We start from the raw sequence: 23,157 nt of genomic DNA, 5'->3' as shown, positions 1-23,157 counted from the left end.
ATCGCGCAGACATGAATAAATATCTCTCATCTCTCCGGGAAGAAGAAAGGCAGGGGTGTATGTTTCATGATTAACGACTCATGATGTGATTGTGATAACATACAGGAACTCAAGTCCTTTTGTTCACCCAACCAAGAATACCTCACAATCAAATGCAGACCGTATTACCTCCCAAGAGAATTCTCTTCGGTTATTGTCACAGCCGTGTATATTCCTTACCACGTCAGCCCTCAAAGAACTTCACTGGAATTTATACAAACTGGAAACCACATATCCTGAGGCTGCATTTATTGTAGCTGGGAATTTTAACAAAGCAAATTTGAAGAAAATGCTACCAAAGTTCTATCAACACATAGACCGTAGTACTCTCGCTGCTAAAACACTCGACCACTGTTACTCCAACTTCCGGGATGCCTGCAAGGCCCTCCCCCGCCCTCCCTTTGGCAAATCTGACCACGACTCCATTTTGCTCCTCCCTTCCTATGGCCAGAAACAGGAAGTACCCGTGATAAGGACTATTCAACGCTGGTCTGATCAATTGGAATCCATGCTTCAAGATTGTTTTAATCACGCGGAGTGGGATATGTTGCGGGTAGTTGAAGTGAAGTGTACCTATGATGAAAATTACAGGCCTCTCATCTTTTTAAGTGGGAGAACTTGCACAATTGGTGGCTGACTAAATACTTTTTTTGCCCCACTGTATGAGTCTCCAGCTTCAGTGATTTTTGCAGTTCGTTCCAGTCATTGGCAGCAGAGAACTGGAAGGAAAGGCGACCAAATGAGGAATTGGCTTTGGGGGTGACCAGTGAGATATACCTGCTGGAGCGCGTGCTACGAGTGGGTGCTGCTATGGTGACCAGTGAGCTGAGATAAGGTGGGGCTTTACCTAGTAGAGACTTGTAGATAACCTGTAGCCAGTGGGTTTGGTGACGAGTATGAAGCGAGGGCCAACCAACGAGAGCGTACAGGTCACAGTGGTGGGTAGTATATGGAGCTTTGGTGACAAAACGGATGGCACTGTGATAGACTGCATCCAATTTTGTTGAGTAGAGTGTTGGAGGCTATTTTATAGATGACATCGCCGAAGTCGAGGATCGGTAGGATGGTCAGTTTTACGAGGGTATGTTTGGCAGCATGAGTGAAGGGTGCTTTGTTGCGATATAGTAAGCTGATTCTAGATTTAATTTTGGATTGGATATGCTTAATGTGAGTCTGGAAGGAGAGTTTACAGTCTAACCAGACACCTAGGTATTTGTAGTTGTCCACATATTCTAAGTCAGAACCGTCCAGAGTAGTGATGCTGGATGGGCGGGCAGGTGCGGGCAGTGATCAATTGAATAGCATGCATTTAGTTTTACTTGCATTTAAGAGCAGTTGGAGGCCACAGAGGAGAGTTGTATGGCATTGAAGCTCGTCTGGAGGTTAGTTAACACAGTGTCCAAAGAGGGGCCAGAAGTATACAGAATGGTGTCGTCTGCATAGAGGTGGATCAGAGAATCACCAGCAGCAAGAGCGACATCATTGATGTATACAGAGAAGAGAGTCGGCCCGAGAATTGAACCCTGTGGCACACCCATAGAGACTGTCAGATGTCCGGACAACAGGCCCTCCGATTTGACACACTGAACTCTATCAGAGAAGTAGTTGGTAAACCAGGAGAGGCAATCGTTTGAGAAACCAAGGCAGTCGAGTCTGCCAATAAGAATGTGGTGATTGACCGAGTTGAAAGCCTTGGCCAGATCGATGATAACGGCTGCATAGTAATGTCTCTTATCGATGGTGGTTATGATGTCATTTAGGACCTTGAGCGTGGCTGAGGTGCACCCATGACCAGCTCTGAATCCAGATTGCATAGCGGAGAAGGTACGGTGCGATTCGAAATGGTCGGTGATCTGTTTGTTAACTTGGCTTTCGAAGACCATAGAAAGACAGGGTAGGATAGATATAGGTCTGTAGCAGTTTGGGTCTAGAGTGTCACCCCCTTTGAAGAGGGGGATGACCGCGGCAGCTTTCCAATCTATGGGAATCTCAGACGATACGAAAGAGAGGTTGAACAGGCTGGTAATAGGGGTTGCAACGATTTTGACAGATAATTTTAGAAAGAGAGGGTCCAGATTGTCTAGCCAGGGCTGATTTGTAGGGGTCCAGATTTTGCAGCTCTTTCAGAACATCAGCTATCTGGATTTGGGTGAAGGAGAAATGGTGGGGGCTTGGGCGGGTTGCTGTGGAGGGTGCCGGGCAGTTGACCGGGGTAGGGGTAGCCAGGTGGAAAGCATGGCCAGCCGTAGAGAAATGCTTATTGAAATTCTCAATTATAGTGGATTTATCGGTGGAAACAGTTTTTCCTAGCCTCAGAACAGTGGGCAGCGGGGAGGAGGTGCTCTTATTCTCCATAGACTTTACAGTGTCCCAGAACGTTTTTGAGTTTGTACTACAGGATTCAAATTTCTGTTTGAAAAAGCTAGCCTTAGCTTTCCTAACTGCCTGTGTATATTTGTTCCTAACTTCCCTGAAAATGTGCATATCACTGGGGCTATTCGATACTAATGCAGAACGCCACAGGATGTTTTTGTGCTGGTCAACGGCAGACAGGTCTGGAGTGAACCAAGGACTATATCTATTCCTAGTTAAAAAAATGGAATGGGGCATGCTTGTTTAAGATGGTGAGATGGCAAGGTCAGTACAGGTGCATCAAAGCTGCGACCGAGAGACTGAGAAACAGCTTCTATCTCAAGGCCATCAGACTGTTAATCTTAAGAACCTGCCCCTTTTTGTTTTTAAAAAGGCCCTGAAGCAAGGATATGCATATTTTTGGTACCATTGGAAAAGAAACATTTTGAAGTTTGTGGAAATGTGAAAGGAATGTAGGAGAATATAACACAATAGATCTGGTAGAAGACAATACAAAGAAAAAACAACTGTTATTTTGTATTTTTTTGTACCATCATCTTTGAAATGCAAGACAAAGAACATAATGTTTTATTCCAACCCAGGTGCATGTTCGATTTTGGACACTAGATGGCTGCAGTGACTGTGCAAAGTTTTAGACTGATCCAATGAACCATTGCATGTCTGTTAAAAATGTTGTATCAAGACTGCCCAAATGCGCCTAATTTTTCATGTTCAAAATGGTGCACTCTCCTCAAACAATAGCATGGTATTCTTTCACTGTAATAGCTACTGTAAATTGGACAGTGCAGTTAGATTAACAAGAATTTAAGCTTTCTGACAACATCAGATATGTCTATGTCCTGGCAATTTTTTTATAAAAAGAATAGTCTTGCAACATCCCAGACAACTCCCATAACTTAATTAAATGTTCTGTGAATCTTTAAAGAACTTAGACCAGGTGTTCTGTCAACACCCTTACAACATTATTGGAACCTGTGCAACCTAACTTAAACATTGTGTGAATGTCATCACAACTGGACAGTTTTTGTGTTTTGGGAACCTATCTCTTGCCATATACCCACAATGTTCCCACAACCTAAAGAAACATTCTGGGAACCTTAAAGAACAGACAAACTGTGTTCTGGGAACGTTATTGTAACATCAGCTGAATGCTTTTTTGAACCCTAAAAAAACATTGTACAATCATCCGCACAACTGAACAGTTTTAGTTTTTTAGTAACATATCTTTTGTGATGTCTCCATTATGTTCTCACCAGACTGTTCCCACAACCTAATGAAACATTTTGGGAATCTTTAAAGAACAGATTAAATGTTTTCTTGGAACTTCCTTGAAACATCAAGCGAATGTTTTATGCAAATATTCTATAATCATCAGCATGACTTGATAGTTTTTGTGTCATGAGAACATTTGCTGCGACCTAACGAATCTTCTGGGAACGTTTACAGAACAAATTTTGGTTTGCTGGGCCCACTGTAACAAAACAATGCACTATTTTGTTTATTTCCGATCCAATACTTTTCACTGGGTCCTTTGAAGACAAGGACCCAGTGAAAACCAACATGTATTATAAAAAATTGTTGTTTTTGCACTGTCTTCACAGTGTTGTTGTTTTGTTTTTGTTGTCACATCATTAGGCTTGTGATTTTTTATTCACAAGGAATTGTAAATCAGTCATGCTGACTCACAGAGAGATAGGGGTGAGAGAGAGAGAGAGAGAGAGACAGAGCGAGAGATACATGAGAGAGAGAGAGATCTGCTTGTCAAGGACTTTTGTCTCCCACGTCCTGACCTCTGTTCGACAGTCTCCTCATCTCATATTTAGCTTGAACGAAAGTATTTGCCAAGCCAAATCTTCTGAACTGAATGATTAATATTTCATATTAGCAAAAATAGCTGCGAGGGAATTGAAGAGAATCAATTTATAGTGGAAAATATCACCAGCTGTTGGCAATTGTCTCTGTCCCTTGAGTTTCACATTCATATTCAACATCAAAGAATGTTTTTTTCTCACAATGTGGTATAACAGACGAAACCAAGAGATACATTCAAGGCACAAATCACAATGGTTTGATCTTATCTAGAGCTTTATTGTACCCTTTTCATCTCATTGAGCCTTAACCCTATGCTGCATTTTCTCACATTTTACAGATCAATTAACATTTGAAAACACAGACATAAGGAGAGCTCACAATGTGTCTGAGACACTGACAGCTGTGTGTGTGTGTGTGTGTGGGTGTGTGTGTGTGTGTGTGTGTGTGTCTGTGTGCACGTGTGTGTGACTATATTGAGTTGCACCCCCCCACCCCTTTTTTCCCTCAGAACAGCCTCAATTCGTCGGGGCACGGACTCTGCAAGGTGTCAAAAGCGTTCCACAGGGATGCTGGGTCATGTTGAACCCAATGCTTCCCACAGTTGTGTCCAGTTGCCTGGATGTTCTTTGGGTGGTGGACCATTCTTGATACACACTGGAAACGGTTGAGTGTGAAAACTCAGCAGCGTTGCAGTTCTTGACACAAACCGGCGCACCTTGCACCTACTACCATACCCCATTCAAAGGCATATTTTGTCTTGCCCATTTACCCTCTGAATGGCACACATACACAATCCATGTCTCAATTGTCTTAAGGCTTAAAAATACTTCTTTAACCTGTCTCCTCCCCTTCATCTACACTGATTGAAATAGATTTAACAAGTGACATCAATGAGGGATCATAGATTTCACCTGGATTCACCTGGTCAGTCTATGTCATGGAGAGAGCAGGTGTTCTTAATGTTTTGTATACTCAATGTACAGTGATCTCCAAAAGTATTGGGACAGTGCCACATGTGTTGTTGTTTTGGCTCTGTACTCCAGCACTTTGGATTTGAAGTGATACAATGACGATGAGGTTATAGTGCAGACTGTCAGCTTTAATTTGAGGGTATTTTCATCCATATCGGGTGAACCGTTTACAAATTACAGCAATTTTTGTACATAGTCCCTCCATTTTAGGGGACCAGAAGTATCAGGACAAATTCACTTTTATGTGTATTAAATCCTAAAAGTCAGTTGCCGCACCCGTGCATCAATTTAAGTAACTTAATAAAAAATTCTCATCAAAATCCGTCAGTTTAAGAGATATCTGGTTTATTGCATGAGCTGTCTCAATCCACCGCATCCTCCTTTGTCGGCCTTTCGCTTCTGTGGTAGAAGGTGGCAAAGCTACAACGGTGTTAGTCAGAACATGAGACATCCCGATAACTCGGTCTTCTCACAAAAACATCTATATCGTCCGAACGATTTGGCCTGTAAAACTAATATGATCACTCTATGGTCAAAGGGGAGATAAAATACACACAACACAACGATGTTCTCCGTTTTGCTCATCTGAAGGTAACCCATACAAACGAATGGAACAGCAAAAAATAAGGGGTTAAATATGTGTCCATAAAACTAACTATTTTCTGAGCTTTCTTATACCTCCTAGATGTAGGTATAGACAATTCAAAACCTTATTCCTTTTTTGCCATTTATGACCGTGTTATTTAATGTGTTTCTATGAGCTATCGTAGTAAAGGCCAAATTCAATATTTTGTTCAAATAATAAAATAAAATAAATGTATACCTAAAGGGGTCCTAAAATTCAAAATCAAATAGCTAAATGATCCATGGTATGACCATCTTAAAACAATTCCATATGTTAGCTTAGTAGGCTATAGTAGTCAAGGCCAAATTCAATGTATGAATGTATTATTCAATGTGTTTCTATGGGCTATAGTAGTAAAGGCCAAATTCAATATTTTATCAAATACAAAAATCAAATCAAATGTAAAATTCAAAATCAAATGATCCACGGTATAACCATCTTTAAACAACTCATGTTAGCTTTGTAGAATTTTTGTTGGTGCGTCTGTAACTTTCTCACTCATCATTATTCTCGATTCATTCAGGACTATCCGTAATCATGGTAGTATCCACATTCATCTAAATGTGTTTAGAAACATATTCTATTCTTATTTACAATAAAAAAAATGACTCTAAAATAACACAATACCTGACTTACCATTCATTTCTATTGGTCACACAATAATCTGAAACACAACCCAAACAAACAGGAAATGCATCCAACAAGTCTGTAGAGACACAAGCTTGATGTAATCATTGTGTTCTAGGAATATGGGACCAAATACTACACTTTTGACTACTTTAATACACATAAGTCAATTCATTCCAACTTTTGGTCCCCTAAAACTGGGGGACTATGTACAAAAGGTGCTGTAATTTCTGAACGGTTCACTCTATGGATGAAAATACCGTCAAATTAAAGCTGACAGTCGGCACTTTAACCTCAACGTCATTGTATCATTTCAAATACAAAGTTCTGGAGTACAGAGCCAAAAACAACAACAAAACACTTGTCACTGTCCCAATACTTTTGGAGCTCACTGTATGTGGGCTTATATATCATTCTCTCTGGGTATTGTCTTCAGGGATCTACTCACACATCTGACTGTGGTGATCATCAAATTACACTGGGTTGTTTAAACATGCTAGAGCTTTGTTTGACAATGGTCTGACTGTCACAATGTGGTGATCAAATGATCAAAGTACTGTAAATTGATCAAAGTACTGTAAATTGATCAAGGTACTGTAAATTGACCAAAGTACTGTGAATTGATCAAAGTACTGTAAATTGACCAAGGTACTGTAAATTGACCAAAGTACTGTAAATTGATCAAGGTACTGTAAATTGACCAAAGTACTGTAAATTGATCAAGGTACTGTAAATTGACCAAAGTACTGTAAAGTGATCAAGGTACTGTAAATTGACCAAAGTACTGTAAATTGATCAAGGTACTGTAAATTGACCAAAGTACTGTAAATTGACCAAAGTACTGTAAATTGTGACAGGTTTTTTTTCTATTTTTTTATTAATATCTAGGCCCATATCTGGTGGCATATTTCAGAAAAGGGTTTGATTGAGTAAAACTTACACAGTAGCCTAATTAACCAATAAAAAAAGTGAACTTGTATAAGGTTATCAATAATTACAAGCTAGGTAATGGGAATGGGAACATTACATACATCTATGTTTGGAGTAATACATAGATGTGTCTCAGTTTAATATATGAAATTGATCCTCTAGAACATATTGATATTAGAATAGCAATTGGCTGAGATGGGGAATCGACATGAAATCGAACTCAGAAGCAGGAGGCTGCACACCGCCTGCACACCGCCTGCGCCCCTTGTCGTTGATTGAATGGTTTCAGCACCACCGAGTATTGAACAGCTCGACAGCGTTCCACACCACTCCGCCCAGTCGTCCTCATTCAGACAGCACCAAATTGAGTTTCTTATTCGCTCATAGTTTCAACAGAGACGATCCATGAAGGGGATAAAACCAACTGTCACTAGTTCACCTAAAATCCAAGTCTTGAATACTTCCCCGATATAAAATTATGTGTGAAGGTTTAGATGCGACAGAAAACATGAAAACAGCTTCCATAGACTACACATATTCCCTATCAAAGCCAGTATTCGTTCACTAACAAAATCCTCTGGGAACGGGATAATACACTAGGAAAGCCGGTTGAGGAATTTAAGAAAAGATAAAAACAGAAGCTGTGGTCTTTGACTGCGTTAAAGATGTATCCTACATAATGAAAATATAAATCAATTCGTGAGATTTATGTGGGATCCTGCAATAAGCATTTTCATCACTTTAAAGTTTTCGGTCTCCAGTGCATGTGTCGAGCCTTAACATCCGAACGGGATCCACTGCTTGATTCTACTGTTGAGTCTACTGTTCTCCGAATATTCAGGAGACTCAAATGCGAGTTATTCCAACATTCTCAATCACTCTAAAACAATCATTTTCTTGCCTCACTGATATTGTGAATGGTTCATATTATTTGGAATATTTTCAGACACAGTTATTGCAGGCAATGCCAAAGAAAACGAATATCATAACATGCAATGTGTGTAGGCTAATTATGGAGACCCATTCATTTGAGGCTATGTGAATAAAGGTGAATTTAGGCACAAAAATCGCAGATCCTGAAGCAAAGACACGGAAACATGCAGAGACCTCGCGTGGAACGGCAAGAAATTAGGAGGGGAAACTCACCATTGACGGATATAATCCGAAGACCGTGATTGAAAGCACCGGGTACAGGACACTCAACAGAATATGCATTCTGTCCGTCTGGAGGCAGTTACACTTTTCTCACTTATTCACGCAGAGCCCTCGTTGCGGGACTGCGTCAGCGTCGCTGCCGGTGTAGGCTATGCCCGCCACTGTTCAGAGCGCTCCAACAGAAGAAAACGGATAGATCCACGATCATTCCCAACCACAGCTCGGTGGACTCTGGCGTGAAGCCAATACAGAAAGTGCTGCCTGGTGTGATCGAAACTGACACCATAGAGAAAAGTTTCTGCCAGGGGACGAGACAGACCTACGAGACTGCAGGGGAGTCACACAACAGATGTGGCATCGTGTGTTGTGTGTCCTGGGTGTTGGGGAGAAATGTTTGTTGATGTCGATCAGTTCCCGAGACCTGCCACTCCCCACGCAGTGCCGAGAGAAAAGGCAACAGAACAGACAACAGTTACAAAGGCACACCTCCCACTGTGAAAGGATAGGACTTAGAGCTTTAATTACCAGATCACGACACCACTTGTACACATTTACACATAAAATGCGCTTTTAATTGTTAACGAATAAAGGTGCATGACAAACTGTACTGAATGTACAGTAATAAACCATATTGAAATGCATGGAACCTATGAAATATGAAGTAGTAAATAATCATTTCTTAGCGTTACAATTTTTACAATGTGCCACTTCAGGATGGACATGTGCAGTGCATCGATTGACTATGCAATGCAGGGCACATGCCACACTAAGTTTACATCCATTTACTACTATGAAAACAAGCTGACATTGGAATCCCAGTCAGGCAACCCCTGAAATTTGCTGCCAGAAGTGGGATTGAGAGTAGAATGACAGAAATGAAAATATGATGATTTCTTGTCATCTACAGTACCAGGGTTAGAACCCATCTACAGTACCAGGGTTAGACCTCATCTACAGGACCAGGGTTAGACCTCATCTACAGTACAAGGGTTAGACCTCATCTACAGTACCAGGGTTAGACCTCATCTACAGTACCAGGGTTAGACCTCATCTACAGGACCAGGGTTAGACCTCATCTACAGTACCAGGGATATACCTCATCTACAGTACCAGGGATATACCTCATCTACAGTACCAGGGTTAGACCTCATCTACAGTACCAGGGATATACCTCATCTACAGGACCAGGGTTAGACCTCAGCTACAGTACCAGGGATATACCTCATCTACAGTACCAGGGTTAGACCTCATCTACAGTACCAGGGTTAGACCTAATCTACACTACCATAGACCTCATCTACAGTACCAGGGTTAGACCTCATCTACAGGACCAGGGTTAGACCTCATCTACAGTACCAGGGATATACCTCATCTACAGGACCAGGGTTAGACCTCATCTACAGTACCAGGGATATACCTCATCTACAGGACCAGGGTTAGACCTCATCTACAGGACCAGGGTTAGACCTCATCTACAGGACCAGGGATATACCTCATCTACAGTACCAGGGATATACCTCATCTACAGTACCAGGGTTAGACCTCATCTACAGTACCAGGGTTAGACCTCATCTACAGTACCAGGGTTAGACCTCATCTACAGTACCAGGGATATACCTCATCTACAGTACCAGGGTTAGACCTCATCTACAGTACCAGGGTTAGACCTCATCTACAGTACCAGGGATATACCTCATCTACAGGACCAGGGTTAGACCTCATCTACAGGACCAGGGTTAGACCTCATCTACAGTACCATGGATATACCTCATCTACAGGACCAGGGTTAGACCTCATCTACAGGACCAGGGTTAGACCTCATCTACAGTACCAGGGATATACCTCATCTACAGTACCAGGGATATACCTCATCTACAGGACCAGGGTTAGACCTCATCTACAGGACCAGGGTTAGACCTCATCTACAGGACCAGGGTTAGACCTCATCTACAGGACCAGGGTAAGACCTCATCTACAGGATGAGGGTTAGACCTCATCTACAGGACCAGGGTTAGTCCTCATCTACAGTATCAAGGATAGACCTAATCTACAGTATCATAGAACTCATCTAGAGTAGCATAGACCTCATCTACAGTAGCATAGACCTCATCTTCAGTTCCATAGACCTCATCTTCACTACCATAGACCTCATCTACAGTACCATAGACCTCATCTACAGGACCAGGGTTAGACCTCATCTACAGTACCAGGGTTAGACCTCATCTACAGTACCAGGGATATACCTCATCTACAGGACCAGGGTTAGACCTCATCTACAGTTCCAGGGATATACATCATCTACAAAACCAGGGTTAGACCTCATCTACAGTACCAGTGTTAGACCTCATCTACAGTACCAGGGATATACCTCATCTACAGGACCAGGGTTAGACCTCATCTACAGGACCAGGGTTAGACCTCATCTACAGGACCAGGGTTAGACCTCATCTACAGTATCAAGGATAGACCTCATCTACAGTATCATAGACCTCATCTACAGTACCATAGAACTCATCTACAGTAGCATAGACCTCATCTACAGTACCATAGACCTCATCTTCAGTACCATAGACCTCGTCTTCAGTTCCATAGACCTCATCTTTACTACCATAGACCTCATCTACAGGACCAGGGTTAGACCTCATCTACAGTACCAGGGTTAGACCTCATCTACAGTACCAGGGTTAGACCTCATCTACAGTACCAGGGTTAGACCTCATCTACAGTACCAGGGATATACCTCATCTACAGGACCAGGGTTAGACCTCATCTACAGGACCAGGGTTAGACCTCATCTACAGGACCAGGGTTAGACCTCATCTACAGTACCAGGGATATACCTCATCTACATTACCAGGGTTAGACCTCATCTACAGGACCAGGGTTAGACCTCATCTACAGTACCAAGGATAGACCTCATCTACAGTACCATAGAACTCATCTAGAGTAGCATAGAACTCATCTACAGTAGCATAGACCTCATCTACAGTAGCATAGACCTCATCTACAGTAGCATAGACCTCATCTACAGTACCAGGGATATACCTCATCTACAGGACCAGGGTTAGACCTCATCTACAGTACCAGGGATATACCTCATCTACAGGACCAGGGTTAGACCTCATCTACAGGACCAGGGTTAGACCTCATCTACAGGACCAGGGTTAGACCTCATCTACAGGACGAGGGTAAGACCTCATCTACAGTATCAAGGATAGACCTAATCTACAGTATCATAGAACTCATCTACAGTACCATAGACCTCATCTACAGTAGCATAGACCTCATCTTCAGTTCCATAGACCTCATCTTCACTACCATAGACCTCATCTACAGTACCATAGACCTCATCAACAGGACCAGGGTTAGACCTCATCTACAGGACCAGGGTTGGACCTCATCTACAGGACCAGGGTTAGACCTCATCTACAGTACCAGGGTTAGATCTCATCTACAGTACCAGGGATATACCTCATCTACAGGACCAGGGTTAGACCTCATCTACAGGACCAGGGTTAGACCTCATCTACAGTACCAGGGATATACCTCATCTACAGGACCAGGGTTAGACCTCATCTACAGTACCAAGGATAGACCTCATCTACAGTACCATAGAACTCATCTACAGTAGCATAGAACTCATCTACAGTAGCATAGACCTCATCTACAGTACCATAGACCTCATCTTCAGTACCATAGACCTCATCTTCAGTTCCATAGACCTCATCTTCACTACCATAGACCTCATCTACAGTACCATAGACCTCATCTACAGGACCAGGGTTAGACCTCATCTACAGGACCAGGGTTGGACTTCATCTACAGGACCAGGGTTAGACCTCATCTACAGTACCAGGGTTAGACCTCATCTACAGTACCAGGGATATACCTCATCTACAGGACCATGGTTAGACCTCATCTACAGTTCCAGGGATATACCTCATCTACAGTACCAGGGTTAGACCTCATCTACAGTACCAGGGTTAGACCTCATCTACAGTACCAGGGATATACCTCATCTACAGGACCAGGGTTAGACCTCATCTACAGGACCAGGGTTAGACCTCATCTACAGGACCAGGGTTAGACCTCATCTACAGGATGAGGGTTAGACCTCATCTACAGGATGAGGGTTAGACCTCATCTACAGGACCAGGGTAAGACCTCATCTACAGGATGAGGGTTAGACCTCATCTACAGGACCAGGGTTAGACCTCATCTACAGAATCAAGGATAGACCTCATCTACAGTATCATAGACCTCATCTACAGTACCATAGACCTCATCTACAGTAGCATAGACCTCATCTACAGTACCATAGACCTCATCTTCAGTTCCATGGACCTCATCTTCAGTTCCATAGACCTCATCTTCACTACCATAGACCTCATCTACAGTACCATAGACCTCATCTACAGGACCAGGGTTAGACCTCATCTACAGTACCAGGGTTAGACCTCATCTACAGTACCAGGGATATACCTCATCTACAGGACCAGGGTTAGACCTCATCTACAGTTCCAGGGATATACATCATCTACAAAACCAGGGTTAGACCTCATCTACAGTACCAGTGTTAGACCTCATCTACAGTACCAGGGATATACCTCATCTACAGGACCAGGGTTAGACCTCATCTACAGGACCAGGGTTAGACCTCATCTACAGGACCAGGGTTAGACCTCATCTACAGTATCAAGGATAGACCTCATCTACAGTATCATAGACCTCATCTACAGTACCATAGAACTCATCTACAGTAGCATAGACCTCATCTACAGTACCATAGACCTCATCTTCAGTACCATAGACCTCGTCTTCAGTTCCATAGACCTCATCTTTACTACCATAGACCTCATCTACAGGACCAGGGTTAGACCTCATCTACAGTACCAGGGTTAGACCTCATCTACAGTACCAGGGTTAGACCTCATCTACAGTACCAGGGTTAGACCTCATCTACAGTACCAGGGATATACCTCATCTACAGGACCAGGGTTAGACCTCATCTACAGGACCAGGGTTAGACCTCATCTACAGGACCAGGGTTAGACCTCATCTACAGTACCAGGGATATACCTCATCTACATTACCAGGGTTAGACCTCATCTACAGGACCAGGGTTAGACCTCATCTACAGTACCAAGGATAGACCTCATCTACAGTACCATAGAACTCATCTAGAGTAGCATAGAACTCATCTACAGTAGCATAGACCTCATCTACAGTAGCATAGACCTCATCTACAGTACCATAGACCTCATCTTCAGTACCATAGACCTCATCTTCAGTTCCATAGACCTCATCTTCACTACCATAGACCTCATCTACAGTACCATAGACCTCATCTACAGTTCCAGGGATATACCTCATCTACAGTACCAGGGTTAGACCTCATCTACAGTACCAGGGTTAGACCTCATCTACAGTACCAGGGATATACCTCATCTACAGGACCAGGGTTAGACCTCATCTACAGGACCAGGGTTAGACCTCATCTACAGGACAAGGGTTAGACCTCATCTACAGGATGAGGGTTAGACCTCATCTACAGGATGAGGGTTAGACCTCATCTACAGGACCAGGGTTAGACCTCATCTACAGAATCAAGGATAGACCTCATCTACAGTATCATAGACCTCATCTACAGTACCATAGACCTCATCTACAGTAGCATAGACCTCATCTACAGTACCATAGACCTCATCTTCAGTTCCATGGACCTCATCTTCAGTTCCATAGACCTCATCTTCACTACCATAGACCTCATCTACAGTACCATAGACCTCATCTACAGGACCAGGGTTAGACCTCATCTACAGTACCAGGGTTAGACCTCATCTACAGTACCAGGGATATACCTCATCTACAGGACCAGGGTTAGACCTCATCTACAGTTCCAGGGATATACGTCATCTACAAAACCAGGGTTAGACCTCATCTACAGTACCAGTGTTAGACCTCATCTACAGTACCAGGGATATACCTCATCTACAGGACCAGGGTTAGACCTCATCTACAGGACCAGGGTTAGACCTCATCTACAGGACCAGGGTTAGACCTCATCTACAGTATCAAGGATAGACCTCATCTACAGTATCATAGACCTCATCTACAGTACCATAGAACTCATCTACAGTAGCATAGACCTCATCTACAGTACCATAGACCTCATCTTCAGTACCATAGACCTCGTCTTCAGTTCCATAGACCTCATCTTTACTACCATAGACCTCATCTACAGGACCAGGGTTAGACCTCATCTACAGTACCAGGGTTAGACCTCATCTACAGTACCAGGGTTAGACCTCATCTACAGTACCAGGGTTAGACCTCATCTACAGTACCAGGGATATACCTCATCTACAGGACCAGGGTTAGACCTCATCTACAGGACCAGGGTTAGACCTCATCTACAGGACCAGGGTTAGACCTCATCTACAGTACCAGGGATATACCTCATCTACATTACCAGGGTTAGACCTCATCTACAGGACCAGGGTTAGACCTCATCTACAGTACCAAGGATAGACCTCATCTACAGTACCATAGAACTCATCTAGAGTAGCATAGAACTCATCTACAGTAGCATAGACCTCATCTACAGTACCATAGACCTCATCTTCAGTACCATAGACCTCATCTTCAGTTCCATAGACCTCATCTACAGTACCATAGACCTCATCTACAGGACCAGGGTTAGACCTCATCTACAGGACCAGGGTTAGACCTCATCTACAGGACCAGGGTTGGACCTCATCTACAGGACCAGGGTTATTCCTCATCTACAGTACCAGGGTTAGACCTCATCTACAGTATATGCTGGCATATACCTCATCTACAGGACCAGGGTTAGACCTCATCTACAGGATGAGGGTTAGACCTCATCTACAGGACCAGGGTTAGACCTCATCTACAGTATCAAGGATAGACCTCATCTACATTATCATAGAACTCATCTACAGTAGCATAGACCTCATCTACAGTACCATAGACCTCATCTTCAGTACCATAGACCTCATCTACAGTTACATAGACCTCATCTTCACTACCATAGACCTCATCTACAGTACCATAGACCTCATCTACAGGACCAGGGTTAGACCTCATCTACAGTACCAGGGTTAGACCTCATCTACAGTACCAGGGATATACCTCATCTACAGGACCAGGGTTAGACCTCATCTACAGGACCAGGGTTAGACCTCATCTACAGGACCAGGGTTAGACCTCATCTACAGTACCAGGGATATACCTCATCTACAGTACCAGGGTTAGACCTCATCTACAGGACCAGGGTTAGACCTCATCTACAGTACCATAGAACTCATCTACAGTACCTTAGACCTTATCTACAGTAGCATAGAACTCATCTACAGTAGCATAGACCTCATCTACAGTACCATAGACCTCATCTTCAGTACCATAGACCTCATCTTCAGTTCCACAGACCTCATCTTCAGTACCATAGACCTCATCTACAGTACCATAGAACTCATCTACTGTAGCATAGACTTCATCTTCAGTACCATAGACCTCATCTACAGTAGCATAGACCTAATCTACAGTACCATAGACCTCATCTTCAGTATAATAGACCTCATCTACAGTACCATAGACCTCATCTACAGTTCCATAGACCTCATCTTCACTACCATAGACCTCATCTACAGTACCATAGACCTCATCTACAGGACCAGGGTTAGACCTCATCTACAGTACCAGGGTTAGACCTCATCTACAGTACCAGGGATATACCTCATCTACAGGACCAGGGTTAGACCTCATCTACAGGACCAGGGTTAGACCTCATCTACAGGACCAGGGTTAGACCTCATCTACAGGACCAGGGTTAGACCTCATCTACAGTACCAGGGATATACCTCATCTACAGTACCAGGGTTAGACCTCATCTACAGGACCAGGGTTAGACCTCATCTACAGTACCAAGGATAGACCTCATCTACAGTACCATAGAACTCATCTACAGTAGCATAGAACTCATCTACAGTAGCATAGACCTCATCTACAGTACCATAGACCTCATCTTCAGTACCATAGACCTCATCTTCAGTTCCATAGACCTCATCTTCACTACCATAGACCTCATCTACAGTACCATAGACCTCATCTACAGGACCAGGGTTAGACCTCATCTACAGGACCAGGGTTGGACCTCATCTACAGGACCAGGGTTAGACCTCATCTACAGTACCAGGGTTAGACCTCATCTACAGTACCAGGGATATACCTCATCTACAGGACCAGGGTTAGACCTCAGCTACAGTACCAGGGATATACCTCATCTACAGGACCAGGGTTAGACCTCATCTACAGTACCAAGGATAGACCTCATCTACAGCACCAAGGATAGATCTCATCTACAGTACCATAGAACTCATCTACAGTACCTTAGACCTTATCTACAGTAGCATAGACCTCATCTACAGTACCATAGACCTCATCTTCAGTACCATAGACCTCATCTTCAGTTCCACAGACCTCATCTTCAGTACCATAGACCTCATCTACAGTACCATAGAACTCATCTACTGTAGCATAGACTTCATCTTCAGTACCATAGACCTCATCTACAGTAGCATAGACCTAATCTACAGTACCATAGACCTCATCTTCAGTATAATAGACCTCATCTACAGTACCATAGACCTCATCTACAGTTCCATAGACCTCATCTTCACTACCATAGACCTCATCTACAGTACCATAGACCTCATCTACAGGACCAGGGTTAGACCTCATCTACAGTACCAGGGTTAGACCTCATCTACAGTACCAGGGTTTGACCTCATCTACAGGACCAGGGTTAGACCTCATCTACAGGACCAGGGTTAGACCTCATCTACAGTACCAGGGATATACCTCATCTACAGTACCAGGGTTAGACCTCATCTACAGGACCAGGGTTAGACCTCATCTACAGTACCAAGGATAGACCTCATCTACAGTACCATAGAACTCATCTACAGTAGCATAGAACTCATCTACAGTAGCATAGACCTCATCTACAGTACCATAGACCTCATCTTCAGTACCATAGACCTCATCTTCAGTTCCATAGACCTCATCTTCACTACCATAGACCTCATCTACAGTACCATAGACCTCATCTACAGGACCAGGGTTAGACCTCATCTACAGGACCAGGGTTGGACCTCATCTACAGGACCAGGGTTAGACCTCATCTACAGTACCAGGGTTAGACCTCATCTACAGTACCAGGGATATACCTCATCTACAGGACCAGGGTTAGACCTCAGCTACAGTACCAGGGATATACCTCATCTACAGGACCAGGGTTAGACCTCATCTACAGTACCAAGGATAGACCTCATCTACAGCACCAAGGATAGATCTCATCTACAGTACCATAGAACTCATCTACAGTACCTTAGACCTTATCTACAGTAGCATAGAACTCATCTACAGTAGCATAGACCTCATCTACAGTACCATAGACCTCATCTTCAGTACCATAGACCTCATCTTCAGTTCCATAGACCTCATCTTCACTACCATAGACCTCATCTACAGTACCATAGACCTCATCTACAGGACCAGGGTTAGACCTCATCTACAGTACCAGGGTTAGACCTCATCTACAGTACCAGGGTTAGACCTCATCTACAGGACCAGGGTTGGACCTCATCTACAGGACCAGGGTTAGACCTCGTCTACAGTACCAGGGTTAGACCTCATCTACAGTACCAGGGATATACCTCATCTACAGGACCAGGGTTAGACCTCAGCTACAGTACCAGGGATATACCTCATCTACAGGACCAGGGTTAGACCTCATCTACAGTACCAAGGATAGACCTCATCTACAGCACCAAGGATAGATCTCATCTACAGTACCATAGAACTCATCTACAGTACCTTAGACCTTATCTACAGTAGCATAGAACTCATCTACAGTAGCATAGACCTCATCTACAGTACCATAGACCTCATCTTCAGTACCATAGACCTCATCTTCAGTTCCACAGACCTCATCTTCAGTACCATAGACCTCATCTACAGTACCATAGAACTCATCTACTGTAGCATAGACTTCATCTTCAGTACCATAGACCTCATCTACAGTAGCATAGACCTAATCTACAGTACCATAGACCTCATCTTCAGTACCATAGACCTCATCTACAGTACCATAGACCTCATCTACAGTACCAGGGTTAGACCTCATCTCACAGTTTAGGGTTAGGGTTACCAGACTGAGTGTTGTATAGGGTTACCAGACTGAGTGTTGTATAGGGTTAGGGTTACCAGACTGAGTGTTGTATAGGGTTAGGGTTACCAGACTGAGTGTTGTATAGGGTTAGGGTTACCGTACTGAGTGTTGTATAGGGGGGTTACTAGACTGAGTGTTGTATAGGGTTAGGGTTACCAGACTGAGTGTTTTATAGGGTTAGGGTTACCAGACTGAGTGTTGTATAGGGTTACCGTACTGAGTGTTGTATAGGGTTACCAGACTGAGTGTTGTATAGGGTTAGGGTTACCAGACTGAGTGTTGTATAGGGTTAGGGTTACCAGACTGAGTGTTGTATAGGGTTACCAGACTGAGTGTTGTATAGGGTTAGGGTTACCAGACTGAGTGTTGTATAGGGTTACCAGACTGAGTGTTGTATAGGGTTACCAGACTGAGTGTTGTTAGGGTAGGGTTACCAGACTGAGTGTTGTATAGGGTTAGGGTTACCAGACTGAGTGTTGTATAGGGTTAGGGTTACCAGACTGAGTGTTGTATAGGGTTACCAGACTGAGTGTTGTATAGGGTTAGGGTTACCAGACTGAGTGTTGTATAGGGTTACCAGACTGAGTGTTGTATAGGGTTAGGGTTACCAGACTGAGTGTTGTATAGGGTTAGGGTTACCAGACTGAGTGTTGTATAGGGTTAGGGTTACCAGACTGAGTGTTGTATAGGGTTAGGGTTACCAGACTGAGTGTTGTATAGGGTTAGGGTTACCAGACTGAGTGTTGTATAGGGTTAGGGTTACCAGACTGAGTGTTGTATAGGGTTAGGGTTACCAGACTGAGTGTTGTATAGGGTTAGGGTTACCAGACTGAGTGTTGTATAGGGTTAGGGTTACCAGACTGAGTGTTGTTTAGGGTTAGGGTTACCAGACTGAGTGTTGTATAGGGTTACCAGACTGAGTGTTGTATAGGGTTAGGGTTACCAGACTGAGTGTTGTATAGGGTTACCAGACTGAGTGTTGTATAGGGTTACGCGGTGTGAGGGCCAGACTGAGTGTTGTATAGGGTTAGGGTTACCTGATGGATATGACAGAGAGAGATCCATTTATTTTCCTTCTGATCACCTTTCTCTCTCCGTCTCTCCCTTTTTGTCTTGCTCCTCTTTCATCCTCCCTTTCTCTTGATCTCTCCCTTCTCGAAATGTCCACCTTCATTCTGCACACCTCACTCGCTCCGTTTCTCTGCTTCTGTCCCCTTCTCACACAATCTGAAACACAGCACCTGGTTGAAACTAACTGTGTTTTTCTATCATGTCTTCTCCACAGTTGAACACATATCAGAGGGAGTCATGTTCACTAACTAGATGTATCCTGTTTACACATAATAATAATAATGTGAATGGCCACCATCTCCTCTATACTATGTTTCTTGTAGGATGACAATGTTTGTATTTCCAATTTCTTTGATGAAGTCTGGGTTCCTGCTTTTTTAAGGCCAAAAGTAGATGACCTCAGATCTTGTATATTGCAAGGATGAGATAGTAAAAGCTTTGTGTTCCATAGTATCAAGTGTTGTTTTCGTGTGGTTTAGGCCCCGGACCATCACTGTAGGTGTGAGCAGACCATGTTGAACATCTGATACATACCTCTATGTTCGCAGGATGGGGCTTGGCTGGGTGTATTAGTGGGGGTTGGGCCTGTTACTCTGCTCATAGCCTGGGCTTATGTGTGGTTGTCATGTTGAGGTCCTTGCTGCAGGGAGGACGACAACGGGAGGACGGGGGGGGGGGGGGCAGAAGGGGCATAGGATCTGGGTGTGGCTAGGATTTGTTTGGGGAGTGGTCGACTGGTTGGGGGCTAGGGGGGCGGCTGGTGGCGCTGTGTTATGGGTGTAGGTCCTCTTGGTGTGGATCCTCTTGGTGCAGGGGGGTGGTCCCGCAGTTCTGGGAGGGTGTCTCGCCTGTGTGTGTGTGGAGTCAGTTTCTCTGGTGCTCCTGTGTGAGGTGCTGGGGCTGCGTTTGAGAGTGATGTCCTTCAGGGTCCTGGCAAAGGTGGGGACTGCTGCTTTGTTGAGGTGGGCCTGGTTGCAAAGGCTGTTCAAGTCCAGGGTGGAGTGGTGGGCCAGGTAAACGTGTATATATAGCTATTTATTATTTTTCTGTGTAATTTTTACACCTTTTTCTCCCTAATTTTGTGATATCCAATTGGTAGTAACAGTCTTGTCCCATCGCTGCAACTCCCGTACGGACTCGGGAGAGAAGAAGATCGAGAGTCATGCTTTCTCCGAAACATGACCCTGCCAAGCCACACTGCTTCTTGACACACTGCTCGCTTAACCCGGAAGCCAGCCGCTCCAATGTGTCGGAGGAAACTCCGTCCAACTGGCGACTGTGTCAGCGTGCATGCACCCGGCCCGCCACAGGAGTCGGTAGAGCACGATGCGACAAGGACATCCTGGCCGGCTAAACCCTCCCCTAACCCAAAACAATGCTGGGCCAATTGTGCACCGCCTCATGGGTCTTCCTGTCGCGTCCCGGCAGCCGGGGATCGAACCCAGATCTGTAGTGACGCCTGCGACACAATGCCTTAGACCGCTGTGCCACTCGGGAGGCCCCAAACATTTGGTTTTGAGGCACAGTCCAGGGAAATACTTGCATCCACCGGCTGTATGGTGGCAGGGTGAAAGTATTTTCTGTGGTTGCAGTGTGGAGATAACCATTTGTGGTTGGGGAAAGTGGAAGAGGCTTCTTCAATCATCCCCTTGAGTGCTGTGTCCACACTTTGCTGCTGGGCTTTCAGTTCGTTTTTGGCTGTGTGTATTATGATGTGGCTGGGGGACCTTAGTTGGTCCTCTGGCAGCAGTTTCAGGGCACGCCAGGTGTTCGACACCATAGTTTAGCCACTTGGTCTCTCTCTCTCTCTCTCTCTCTCTCTCTCTCTCCCATCTCTCTCTCCCCCTCCTCCTCTCTCCCTGTCCCCTCTCTCTCCTCTCCCCTTTCTCTCCCCACCCTCTCAACTCCCTCTCTCCCCTCTCTCTGCTTTCTCTCTCTCTCTCTCTCCACTCTCTCTCCCCTCTCTTTCTCTCCTCTCTCCCCTCGCTCTCTCCCTTTCCCTCTCCCCTGACTTTGGTTGCTCAGCAACATCAACTGATAGCTCACATATAACTTCTTGCTACAAAAGTACTTTCAGACTTATAGCGTGGGAGCATGTTTATCTAGCCAGCCACTAATTACAGACTGCTTTGTGCTTTGAGAGGTTTACCATGCACAGCAGGAGACATTAAAAGGTCAAGACAGAAAATTTGTTAAAAAACCTGCACTGTGATTGGGACTCAGTTGAAGGCATTCAGCTGACTAGGTATCCCCCTTTCCACTTCCCTTACTTTCAGGCAGTTGTCAGAGAGTCAGGGGAAGAAAGAGTAAGAAATTGCTGAAGGAGAGAAAGCAAGAGGTAGAGAGAGAAAGGGAGAGAGAGAGATGGAGGAGGGAAAAGGAAAGAGTAAAGAAGTGAGGTAAGCCAATGAAAGGAGAGATGACAACCACCAGGTTCATCTATCCTTGAAACACATCGATGACAGACCACCAGGTTCATCTATCCTTGAAACACATCGATGACAGACCACCAGGTTCATCTATCCTTGAAACACATCGATGACAGACCACCAGGTTCATCTATCCTTGAAACACATCGATGACAGACCACCAGGTTCATCTATCCTTGAAACATATCGATGACAGATCACCAGGTTCATCTATCCTTGAAACACATCGATGACAGACCACCAGGTTCATCTATCCTTGAAACACATCGATGACAGATCACCAGGTTCATCTATCCTTGAAACATATCGATGACAGATCACCAGGTTCATCTATCCTTGAAACACATCGATGACAGACCACCAGCTTCATCATCACAGACTACAGATTTGAAGCATATTGCTCTGCTCAACTCTCTTCAATATAATACTATTTACTCTTCTAAAAACATTTTATTTCCCTCTGTCTTTGTCTCTCTTTGTCTTTTTTCTGTCTGTCTTTGGCTGCCAGTTCTGTAGTCATGTCTCTGCTTATATTAGACTTTTAGAGTGGTGATTTGTTCTGGAGTGTGGACGGCAGAAGTGCTATAGCTGGTAGGGGCTGCCACATCTCCTGGATGGACAGCACACATGGCAGGCCCCACATCTCCTGGATGGGCCGCACACATGGCAGGCTCCACATCTCCTGGATGGACAGCACACATGGCAGGCTCCACATCTCCTGGAAGGACAGCACACATGGCAGGCTCCACATCTCCTGGATGGACAGCACACATGGCAGGCCCCACATCTCCTGGATGGACAGCACACATGGCAGGCCCCACATCTCCTGGATGGACAGCACACATGGCAGGCTCCACATCTCCTGGACGG

The 23,157-nt window shown here is 44.3% G+C and overlaps 1 protein-coding gene across 1 annotated transcript in view; it reads right to left on the bottom strand.

Moving 5' to 3' along the window:
* The window catches only part of LOC106590643 (noelin-3), a 57,379-nt gene extending 48,415 nt beyond the window's left edge, over nucleotides 1–8,964 (bottom strand). Inside the window, exon 1 of the mRNA XM_014181779.3 lies at nucleotides 8,524–8,964. Within this exon, the coding sequence (XP_014037254.3) occupies nucleotides 8,524–8,592 (69 nt within the window). The 5' untranslated portion in view covers nucleotides 8,593–8,964. The remainder of the gene's footprint in view (nucleotides 1–8,523) is intronic.
* Between the last annotated feature and the right edge of the window lie 14,193 nt (nucleotides 8,965–23,157).

The sequence above is a fragment of the Salmo salar genome, chromosome 29, assembly GCF_965601325.2.
Source record: "Salmo salar chromosome 29, fSalSal1, whole genome shotgun sequence".
NCBI lineage: Eukaryota > Metazoa > Chordata > Actinopteri > Salmoniformes > Salmonidae > Salmo > Salmo salar.
This window is presented reverse-complemented; position numbering and strand designations above follow the sequence as displayed.